Genomic DNA, 11,274 nt, shown 5'->3' on the forward strand with positions numbered 1-11,274 from the left:
GATGCTGTCATTTCAGAGAGACCATGGATTAGGAAAGCTCTGCAGTTTGGTTTCTTCTACTAAAGGGTGATCACAGAGCATAATTGCTGGTGGCTACACTACCAGGCCTCAGCAAATTCCCTTGTGTTATAAAATGCTCCTCTGTGCCTCTATGTTGCCTTTCTCAAGGTGTCTAAGAACTATTCTAGGACAGGGCTGAAGACTGGTCCTACCACGTAGCTGGCAGTAGGACACACAACTATCAACAGTGCTTCTAGCAATTACGGATCAGGTATTGTTTAGGGATTTCAGCTTCTTTCTGCCTGGAGATCTCTTCTTTCCTGGTGCATACAGCTGAGACTGCCCTGCAGAAATCATGTGTGATGGGAGACCTAAAACCAAAGTGGGTGGGCCCCAAGCAATATCACTTGAGGGAGTACCTGTCCTTAGGACAATGTTTCCTTGTCCCCACCAAGTGACCTCAGTCTAGCTAAAGCCAGCTGAAGATCTGCTCATGCAGAGTGGAGGGCTGGGTAGATGGGGTTCTCTTTTCCTCAGCCCTGGCATGGCTGGGAGTGGAGCACAGCCAATCTGGAGCCTTGCAAAGACAAACACAGCACTTGTTTGTGGCCTCGACCTCCCAGAGCTTGCCCAGAGCTACAGAAAGGACCCTGCAACGTGATGCTGTCCCATGGTCTGGCCTTCACTTTCTGCCTGGATTCACTTGCTGCTTTTCTCCCAGCTGTCTCTCTCTGGTGTGTTTTGATCGCTAGCTGGTTCCTTTGCCACATAATGTGCTCCTGAGATGCATCTCCCTGGCTTTTCCCAAAGCTGCCTCTGCCCTGCTGCCTGTATGGGGCGCAAATGATGTTGGAGAATGATTTTGTGTGGCCATCAGTCTCTTCAAGAGCATCTACAGCATTTTTCTGCCATCTGTCATTTTGAGAAGAAAGCAAACAAGAAAAACTAATAAACTCAAATTATTGCCTAATCAACACAGAAATCAGTGCTGCTTGCTCAGCCTGCGGGCCACAATTAGATGCCATCAGCAAATCTGGGCAGCTTGCCTGGGATGCAGTCTTTCATCTCGTGAAGACTGACAGGCATCTCTGGGATCTGCAGGCAGAGGAAGGGGCTGGGATCCGCTTGGAGGACTCAACCAGCTCTTCGGAGAAAGAGCACATGGTTCAAAACCATGGGGGAAAAAAAGGAGCATTGTGTTTAGGTTTATTAATTAAAGGAATCTCCACACTAGAGGAGAGGACATCCGAGCTGCAGCTCTAAGGTCTCCAACCCCATCTCCATCACCATGTCAGAGTAATGCCCTGGTTCATGCAGCCCCAGCCTGGCTTGACTTGATGGGAGGATGTGCTGGGCAAATTACTCCAGGAAAGGATACTTCTACATCCTTATGGATGCACAGCAGCCTTGGCAGGGTCACTGCATTGTCTGTGCATTTGTGCAGGATATTGTCATTGGGTTTGAAGCATATATCTTCCTCTTGCTCCTGGGACTGCCCCACAGCAGGACCTGCACCCAGTGACTCAGGCTGCCTTGTTGGGGATGTGGGAAGGCTCTGCAACAGATCTTATTGTCATCAGAAGGGTGTGTGGTGTGTGGCCCCTGGGCTCAGCCCCATTTGTTCTTGGTCAAAGAGAGCCAGCTGCTCTGGTTAGGGAGTAGGCAGCCCTGGGCAGACCCCTGCTGCAGCAGGGCTGCATTCTCCCATCCTCACACCCAGGACAGAAGCTCATGGGAGGAAACAGACTCTGGTGACAGTTCGGTGTTGCCCAAGAAGCTCTGGGAGTTGTCCTGCATGGGGTGGCAAGCCTGTCCCTGCTCACCTCCCCGATGGCTCGCACAGTGTGGTCGACTGTCCAGATGCACGCCTCAAACTGAGGAGCAGGACAGTCTCATGAGGAGGCAAAGGGCCTCCTGGGACTGCCATCGCACCCTGCGAGGCAGGAGGGACAGCTGAGAGCTGGAGCGAGGGGCACCCTGCCTTCCCCTTGGTGCCACTTGGGGAAGGGTGCTTGCACAGCCAGGGCATGCGGTGCGGGGAGCACCCAGTGGAGGGAGGGCATTCAGGGCGGTGAGGATCAGGGTGATCCTGCAAGGGGAAGGGAAGGAGTGTGGGGCTGGGCAGAGCAGGGGGCAGGACGCCTGGACTCCACTCCCCACTCATACTGGCCTCCATGTCTACTCATCCCTGAGGAGGCTGGGCTCAGAGGTGCTCGGAGCTCCTTGGAGAAAAGGTGCCTACAAGACCAGTCCCTCCTCCCAGGGAGGAAGGAGGTCAAGAGGACCAAGCCTGCCGAAGCTCCCGCACTCTGAAACGTGATCCTGCTGCAGGCACCTCCCTGGGCCCCACCTTGCCCTCTCCAACGTATATATGTCGCTGGCCTCGGCTGGGTGCGGGGAACGCAGTTTCACACGGTCTGCTGGATCCCCAGAGATCCTTGTGGATGGAGAGGCCAAGGCACCAGGGAATGGCAAAGAATACGTACATGCGCTGGCGGCTGCCACTTGTCTGCCTCCTTTGGGAGGTGGCCATGATTGTCCTCTTTGGGGTCTTTGTGCGCTTTGACCCTGAAGCCGATGCACACTGGGAGGAAGAGAAGAGAGAGAAGAACCTGACCAGTGACATAGAAAATGATTTCTACTTCCGATACCCATGTGAGTATTTGTGAAGTCTAGTCCTGGTGCTGGCTGGTCCTCATCCCATCCCAACCCACCCATGGCAGAGCCTGTCAGAGGCAACGTCTCCACTGGTTGCTGGAAAGGTGAGCTCTTGCCTTGAGGCTGGTTTGGGGCACACCGGAGAGCAAGAGAAAAGCTTCGTGGTCCTCAAATGCTCTTGAGGCTTTGTCAGCAGGGTACCGTGACACTAGTACATGACGTCTTTTTTCCTGGAATAGGGCTGACGTGTTTCTAGCACCCTGCAAATTTCAGCTTGCTGCCCCCTCCCCCGGCTCTGGATCAGAGCAGGCTCTTCTGTGCATACGGAGGAACGGCTGTCGAGATCCTGTGACATCTTCCTCCCCTTCCTACATCCTCCCCCTCACTAGTAAATTACCCTTTAGCTACTGGCATTTCCATGCCAGAGTCCTCCTCACCTGCCAGGTTCCCAGGGCTCTTGGGTCACTGGATCGTATTAACATGGAGATTATTCAAGTGGTTGCCTCCTGGCCAGGCAATGCATTTGGCCAGCTTTGATCTCCAGGGCTGGTCATCTTTGTGAGCCATTGGGAAACAGGCTGCTTCTGTAGGCAATTGTTTCCAAGGAAGCAACTGGCCTGAGTCATGCATCTATTTAGAACATTTCCATTAAAAACACCTGCTAAATCAAAGGAGCTATAGAAACCTGTAGTTGCTGAGGATTAGCTACTTCAGAAACGGATTTGCTTACAGAAACCTGCTGCTCAGCCAGCATCCAAGTTAGTCCATGGCCATGGTTGCCCTGGGCTCTCTCTTGAAATCTGCCCTTGGGACTAACCCACAGAGGTCGGCCTGAAACAGCAGCAGTACCTGAGGGCTGCTCCTGTCACTGGTGTGTTGGGAGGACATCAGGGGTCCAGCGGCTTGTAGAAGCTAAGGCTGTAACAGCTTTTCTGTCCTCGATCCCAACCCCCTCTGCAGTGCCAAATATTCCCCGTGGCTGCTTGGATTCGCACAACTAAATCAACCTCAGAGCAACCGCTTAGCTCAGTTTAGCTTTGAATTACGTTTCTGTTGCAGACCTGAGCAAGGGCTCACATGCCTAAAAGCACAGCTGTTTTTTTCTCCATTATCTAATCAGAAACATTTTGTCTCTGCAAAGATGGGCAAGCATGGCAAGACAGCTAAGCCCTGGTGTTTTGATCCTTGTGTCCATTCAGCGCTGCTCAGTAGACAGTGGGATTGATGAATACCCAAGGATCATTTCTATTAATGAGTCCACAACCACAGCTGTCCACAGGACTTGTTCGCAATGGCAGTGAGATAGCGGTGACAAACTGAGAGTTCGTCCAAGCCCAGAGATGATTGGGAAGGCAGGCAGGACAGAGCCTATGGGCAGTTGTGCCATGGCATCCATTGCCAGGTCTAATCCATGTGACAATTCCTTCTCCTTTCGAAATGCACATTGATATTCCCTAATTGGTGACTCCTCTCTTCTGTAGGGAAAAGGAATTAGATGTTTGGCACAGGTAGCATTCCCAAAGCCCAAATGCTTCCTCTCTACAGTGACGGCAATTGTCTTCCCACAAAGCAGGGTCACAAAGCCTTTAGGGCTTGGCAGCAGCTGGGCTGCCTCTGAATAAAACCAACTTTACTATTCCTCAGAGAAAACAAGCTCAAGAGTTAGAAAAAGGTTTTAGACTGGGTGCAGTGTGAAGACCTGCTCTTCCTCTTGAGTTGGTACAGGGTCTAACATGCAGTGGGGTTCAGATGTGTTTTCAGATGACGCACTCTCCACAGCTTTAACTCTGACCTGTGTATTTCTGGTTTTAGGGTGAAAGTGGGAATATATGATACAAATTGCAGCAGATAATTCTAGCTGTGTATTGTACTGCTTACATTAGAGAAGAGAGGTGAGGACATAAGTACAGCTGCAGAGGGAAAGACTGTGAGATTGTATGGTAAAACCAGAGTTAGGAAGACTGGTTCTTAGAACTCGCAGAGGAGTACATTTGAAATGACCTCTGCTGAACAGTACAAGCTGCATATCTTGTCTCCTTTGTCTTTTTAACAAGTGATTTTGTAGACTTAAGGGGGGGCATTTTTAAAAACAAGCAGATTATCCTGTCTCTGCTACATGGCATTGCTAGAGCCTGTCCAAATGCTTGTCCCAAGATCTTGTAAAGTACCAAAGGACAAAAGACAAGGTTTCTGCAGCATTACACTTCACCTGGATTTTCACCCAACCCTTAGTGTGAGCAACAGATACAACCCTGTCCCTGCAGGCATGTATCTGGGGCTGCTGGATTTCAGCACAGGTTCGGGGTAGAACAGATTTTCAGTTACTGGATTTCCTTTGCCCTGAGCTTATGCTTTCTCTGAGGTGCACAGTCGTTGCTGGGTTATAGTGGCTATAATGGTTTGTGCATTGCAAAATGCAGAACTTCCTGGCATAGCTCTGTTGACACTGTGTTTGCCTCTTCTGTTGTGAGGGTTTGCTGGTGGGAGTCTCCCAGAGGAAGAACCCAGCTTTCGGTCTCCTTCTTTTTTCATGCTCAGAGTTTCCTCCAGTGTAAGGGTTTGTATGGTTCAATTTGTAAGTATGTAGGTTTCAGCTCACTTAATTCCAAAGCGATGCTTATCTGATAGAAACGTGCGGCATTAAAAAGTACAGCAGGTTAACTGCATTGAGAAGTTCTTTCAAGAGGCTCACACAGGTTGAGTTTCCCCCGGGGAAGGGCATCTGAGGGGCTTGAGTTAGCAGGCTTAACCATTTGTGAGAAGAAATGAGTCTCTCTGGTTTAAGCACTCAAAATCTCACAAGGAGGGATCCTGGTCTCAAGGGTATTTTGCCACTGATTTTAATGGCAATTAAAAATGTATTTGTAAACTTCCCCTGTTCTTGAATTCTTCTTGCTCTGAGCCACCACCAGGACCTTGCACTGGATGGACCTATCCAAAATGACCATTCAAGTGTTGTTAACAAAACTTCACCGTTCTTTTTACATGACATTTTCTGACATTTTAACAAAAGAAGGGGGGGAAGAGAATCTGAATAGAAAAATGCTTTCCTTTGTACACTCCACTAGTCTATCATCTTCTCTCACACACAGCTTTTAATAAACATTTTTGGCTTTCAAGACTGATCCTTTTAACCAAAACCAGTTTCCAGAAGCTGAGCTGTTTTCAGACTTAAAAATGTGGGTACATGGGACAAACACATTTTCCCATGAACTTTCCCCCCTATCGTCACTGATGCAGTTAGTTTCCTTCCGCCACCAAATTCAAATAGCACTCACGGCCCTGCTGTCCCCACAGAACTAACAGTCCCTTCCCTCTGCACAGCTTTTCAAGATGTCCATGTGATGATCTTTGTGGGCTTTGGCTTCCTCATGACGTTCCTCAAGCGTTATGGATTCGGAGCTGTGGGTTTCAATTTCCTCCTTGCTGCCTTTGGGATCCAGTGGGCTCTCCTGATGCAAGGCTGGTTTCACTCTTTCAAGAGCGGGAAGATCCTCATTGGAGTGGAGAAGTAAGGAGGAGATGGGCTCTGAGACACCACCTCTGGGACACCACCTCTTGATTGGCTAGTGGAAGAGATGGGGTGGGAGCCAAGCAGCTGGCAGTGCTTGACCCTCTGTTATGTGCAAACAAGTCTCTTAATATATTGTGCTCCCTCCACATACGTCTACTTGCTTTCCACTTTTCAGCCCAAAGGTACCTGCCACTATGGTGGTACTGCTCAAAGGGAGATGTGAGATGAGTGTCACCCCTTAGTTCCAAACAAAGCACAACAGACACTAGTGCTGAGAACACATATGATCTGCATTATTTAAATAATTTTTGGGAAAGCACCTTTCCTGGACAGTTTCGAAGGGTGGGAGGAAGGTCAGGGGGAAATCCAGGGCTGTCTCCTAATCACCTATTCCTCTTCAGGGGTGGGATCTCTAGAGGTGGGAGTGGGTGAAAGTGTGTTAGAGAAGAGTATTTCCTTATTAAACCACAATTTTCCTTTCCCTTTTGCAGCCTGATTAATGCTGATTTCTGCGTGGGCTCTGTGTGCATTGCCTTTGGGGCCATCCTGGGCAAAACCAGCCCCATACAGCTTCTTGTCATGACTTTGTTTCAAGTCACACTCTTTGCAGTGAACGAGTACATCCTCCTCAACCTACTTCATGTAAGGCTTTTGGCAGCACCCGCTTAGTTCTGCTCCTTCCTTTCCACGTCTCTCCAAATTGCCCCTTTGCTATGGCTCCACCAAGCCACTGTCTTCATAAGCATTTGAAATGCAAGAATTCAGGCAGAAAAGGTAAGAAGATTATGAAGAGTGGGCCAGCAGGTAGTAATTCCCTGAGAAGGGAAATCTGGGGGTTTTCACACAAGCCTGGCAATTCCAGAGCACTGGGCCCCTCTGCCATGGGTCTCAAGTTTTAGCACAAAGGACCAGACAGTCTCTTCATGGCTGAGATTTCCCTCTCATCTCTTTTCCCTGCTGGAATACGGGTGTTGTAGAAAGAAATCAAGGGATGAAGAGGACAAGATGTCTGCTGACAGAGGTAGAGTTCCTGCCCTCCAAGACAGCTCGGAGGGCTGGGAAGCAAATTAATTCCCAGAAGACCTGAGTGCACTTGGGAGGCAATCTGCCTGTCACTGCAACACACTTGCCACTGGAACAGGTCAGAAACTCCCCTCTGCCTCAGTGCTCTCCAAGAGGGAGCTAAGAGGAATGCCATGGCTGTGCATGGGACCAAGTGAGCAGGACACATAGCGCTAATAGAGCATTTTTGTCCCCCTCTTCCCATGAGTGAATGCAGACTGGGTGAGTGGGCAGACAAGTTGGGCATGACACAAAGCAGACCTCAATTCCAAAACAAGTGGTGATTGCAGAAGCAAACCTCTGTTTTCCCATGGCTGCAGGTTAAGGATGCAGGTGGCTCCATGACCATTCACACCTTTGGAGCCTACTTTGGTCTCATGGTGACGCGTATCTTGTACAGACCCAACCTGGAGCAGAGTAAGGACAAGCAGGGCTCTGTGTACCACTCAGACCTCTTCGCTATGATTGGTGAGTCAGCATCCACCTCAAGGGCACTGGTACATGCAGAACATTCAGCTGCAGAGGGCTGGTCCCTCCTGTGTCTTTGGGAAAACCAAACTGAAACCAGATTTGGGGCTGAGAAGCTCTGTATCCTGGTCTTCCATCTCTCAGAGCTACTCAGCTCCCTTAATCAGTAGCTGAGCTGGGATGGTACCTGGGAAGTCAAGGATGTGTTTTGGTTCTCTTTCTCTGCCAGCTGCTCCATTATGGGGAGTATAGCTCTGGGGCAGTAGGACTACGAAATTTAACATCCCTCTGTACAGAAAGAACTTCTTTAGAGGTTTTGTCAACCCTTGTATTCTCTCTTCTCCCTTTCTCTTCTTTATCCCCTCCTCCCCATCCCACCAGGCACCCTGTATCTATGGATGTACTGGCCTAGTTTTAACTCAGCGATTTCTGAGCATGGAGATGCCCAGCACCGGGCTGCCATTAACACATACTGCTCTTTGGCCGCTTGTGTCCTCACCACAATGGCCTTCTCCAGCATGCTGCAGAAGAAAGGCAAGCTTGACATGGTAAGCTGAGAGCAGAGAGCTCTGCACTGCCCGGAGGACTTATAATGAAGTAGACTGAGGGACTGGCACTTGTCCTTCGCTGAACAGATATGGGGTTTGAGGGTGTGCAACCAGCATGCAGGCAGAAACCCAGAGGCTGTGTTGAATAAACAAGTGGGAAGTAAGTCCTGCAGTGCCTGAGGTGCAGAGTGATGGCCTGCACGTGAGGCACCTAAGTCACAGCAGGGACTGGACTTGCTGTGCCCAGACAGCTACCAATGGGCATGCTGCAGTGCCATGTTTGGCAGCGATCTCCAGCAAGCTGAGCAGGGCCTGCACGGCAGCTCGTGAGCAATCGGGGGGCTGACTTGTACATGTAATGTGTGTGGGTGACACGTCTCTGTGACAGGAGAGCTTGCGTGACACATGGGTGAGACAATTTCCATCTCATCACAACTCCCCACCCAGATTTGTGGATGCAAAGAATGTGTGTGGTACAGAGAGTGGGAGTCTCTGTGCACCTGTGCTGCCAACAGAGGCTGCCTGTTCTTCTCTGGTTTTCCACCAATGAGCAGGAAAATGGGCCCTGATATTTCCTCTGGAAACATTTTCAGAGCCAATTCTCCTGCTTTACCATTTGCACCATTCCTGAGCAACTGCAGTCTCCCCAAGTTGCCAAGACATGATGGTTACTTCTACAGGTCCACATCCAAAACGCAACGCTGGCGGGTGGTGTAGCCGTGGGCACCAGTGCAGAGATGATGCTGACTCCATACGGCTCTCTCATCGTCGGGTTCATCTGTGGCATTGTGTCCACAGTGGGGTATGTCTACCTCACGGTGAGTGCTTCTCTAGGGGTCCACAGCCCTGGTCCTGCTAAGGAGACCAGAAATAGATTCACTGTCCTTTAAGGGTTTCTGCTTTTCACCATCCCTTATGTAGATGCACTTCTGACTCCATTTACGGCCCCAAAATGCTCAGAAAGGTTCAGTCTCCCAACTGGAGAGTCTTTGGAGTATATGTTGTTATTTTGTCTTGAGGTTGTCACATCTTTTTCTACAAGCCCTTAGCTCTTTAATGGGGCACAATATCATTCTTCCTTCCCTGCTTACTCCAGTCCTCCATGGAAGGACTAATCGCCACTATTCCTTTCCAGGGCTGTGCTCATGTCCTTGATCTCTCTCTGCCTCCCTCCCCTCCAGCCTTTTTTGGAGTCTAGGTTGCACATCCAGGACACATGTGGCATCCACAACCTCCACGCTATGCCAGGCCTTATTGGGGGCATTGTGGGGGCCATCACTGCAGCTGCAGCCACGGAGGATGTGTATGGAAAGGAAGGGTAAGACAGCTTGTAAATCTCCCCAGAGAACAGGTGTTGCCTGGGTGTCGTTGCGCCAGGAGCAAGAAGAAGCAATTAAAAGTCCTCATTAATTGTCCAGAATTACCCCTTTTCCCCTCAAAAACATGGGGTGCACCAACTGTGTTGGGCTTATTGAAGTGTAAAAGACACCTCTCTTGCAACTGACTTTTGCTGTCCTCAAAAAAAAATGAGCCATAACCCTACTCCCTAGCATTATTCTGAGGCAGAAGTTCTCCTCCCTCCTCCCTCCAACCCTGTACAGTTTGGAGGGTCAGTAAGGTTAAAGGTCTGAAATACAAAAGAAATGTTTATATTTTGGGCTCATCCTAGGTAGGGCTTTGCCGGAGGCCAGAGGAGAAGGAAGTGAGCAGTGTTTTTTGTCATTGCAACACTCTCCCAGTCCCTTGCAGAAGAGGAATGGGGCTAGGGAGGAGCCCTTGAAGGAATATGGCAACACCACTCCTCCAGAGCTGGGGAAGATCTCCTGCCAGGAGCAATTCTTGCCATTTCTGACCTTGGCAGGTTCATCAAGGCATTTGACTTCACTGGCACCTACCAGACGCGGACACCCAGTGTCCAAGGAGGGTTCCAGGCAGCTGGCATCGTAGTGTCTCTGCTGATGGCTCTTGCTGGGGGGGCCCTTGTGGGTAAGCAAGAGGGGAGCGCAGATAAGGAAGTCTTGAATCCAGCCTGTGGCTGAAATGGAGGCATCCATGTGCTTCTTCCTGTGGCTGGATGTGACCTTCCTGCCCGCATTGCGAGGGCTGCAGCCCTTGCCTTGCTCACATCTGGATGCCCTGCAGGTGGGACCACCCAAATCCCTGTGGGAACAGGAGAAACCGGGCAGCCACTGGGGGGGAGCAAGATCAAATGGGGTTGGAAAAAATGGGGGATCAGCACTGAGCGCCCTGACAGGGCTGCATTTGCCCTCTTTGCTGCCGGGACTGATGGACTCTGTCCATCCGCACCCCGTCTGCATCCCACACGGGACAATGACCCCTGCCCACCTGCTTCCAGGGGCCATCCTGAAGCTGCCGGTGTGGGGGGACGCCGCCGCCGAGAACTGCTTCGAAGATGACATTTACTGGGAGGTGAGGATGACATTAACTGGGAGGTGAGGCTGGGGCGCTGGTGGGGTTTGGGGGGCGGCACGAGGTGGCGCTGTGACCCCACGGCGCTGACGGGGGCTCTGCCTCGCTGCAGGTGCCGGAGGACGAGGAGAACGACGCGTACCACATGCACAACCCCGACAAAGCCACCTCGCCCTGAGCCACCCGCAGCCCAGGGGTGCTGTGTCCGCAGGGTGTGGGGCGGTGGGGCTGCAGCCTCCCACCCTGCTGCAGCCACTCGGGGACGAAGGCTTCGCTTTCTCTCCACGACGATGAGGGACCCAGCTCTGCCTGTCTCTCCTGCTTTTGTAACGAGCTGTTGTGAATGAAAATAAAACCGTGTTCTCCATACATGTTCTTCGGAATGATAGGACGAGGGGGAATGGCTTTAAGTTGGAAGGGGGAGGACTTAGATTAGACATTAGGGAGAAATTCTTCACGATGAGGGTGGTGAGACACTGGCACAGGTTGCCCAAGGAAGTTGTGGATGACCCATCCCTGGATGTGTTCAAGACCAGGTTGGATGGGGTTTGAGCAACCTGAGCTGGTGGGAAGTGTCCCTGCCCGTATCAGGAG

General features: G+C 50.9%; 1 protein-coding gene across 2 annotated transcripts; it reads left to right on the forward strand.

Annotated features, from left to right (window-relative positions):
• The first annotated feature begins 2,197 nt into the window (after positions 1–2,197).
• Positions 2,198–11,041, forward strand: RHCG (Rh family C glycoprotein). 2 transcript variants are annotated; one of them, XM_009561395.2, is made up of 10 exons: positions 2,198–2,655; positions 5,983–6,169; positions 6,664–6,814; positions 7,555–7,702; positions 8,084–8,250; positions 8,931–9,068; positions 9,432–9,568; positions 10,112–10,236; positions 10,607–10,680; positions 10,793–11,041. In XM_009561395.2, the coding sequence occupies exons 1-10, from the start codon at positions 2,445–2,447 to the stop codon at positions 10,856–10,858; spliced, it is 1,404 nt and encodes a 467-aa protein (XP_009559690.1). In that variant the 5' UTR covers positions 2,198–2,444; the 3' UTR covers positions 10,859–11,041. The 2 variants fall into 2 exon arrangements, with proteins under 2 accessions (XP_009559690.1, XP_053934236.1); XM_054078261.1 differs by lacking the exon at positions 10,112–10,236 and having other exon boundaries at positions 2,199–2,655.
• Positions 11,042–11,274: the final 233 nt, after the last annotated feature.

The sequence above is a fragment of the Cuculus canorus genome, chromosome 12 (assembly GCF_017976375.1).
Source record: "Cuculus canorus isolate bCucCan1 chromosome 12, bCucCan1.pri, whole genome shotgun sequence".
Classification (NCBI taxonomy): Eukaryota; Metazoa; Chordata; class Aves; order Cuculiformes; family Cuculidae; genus Cuculus; species Cuculus canorus.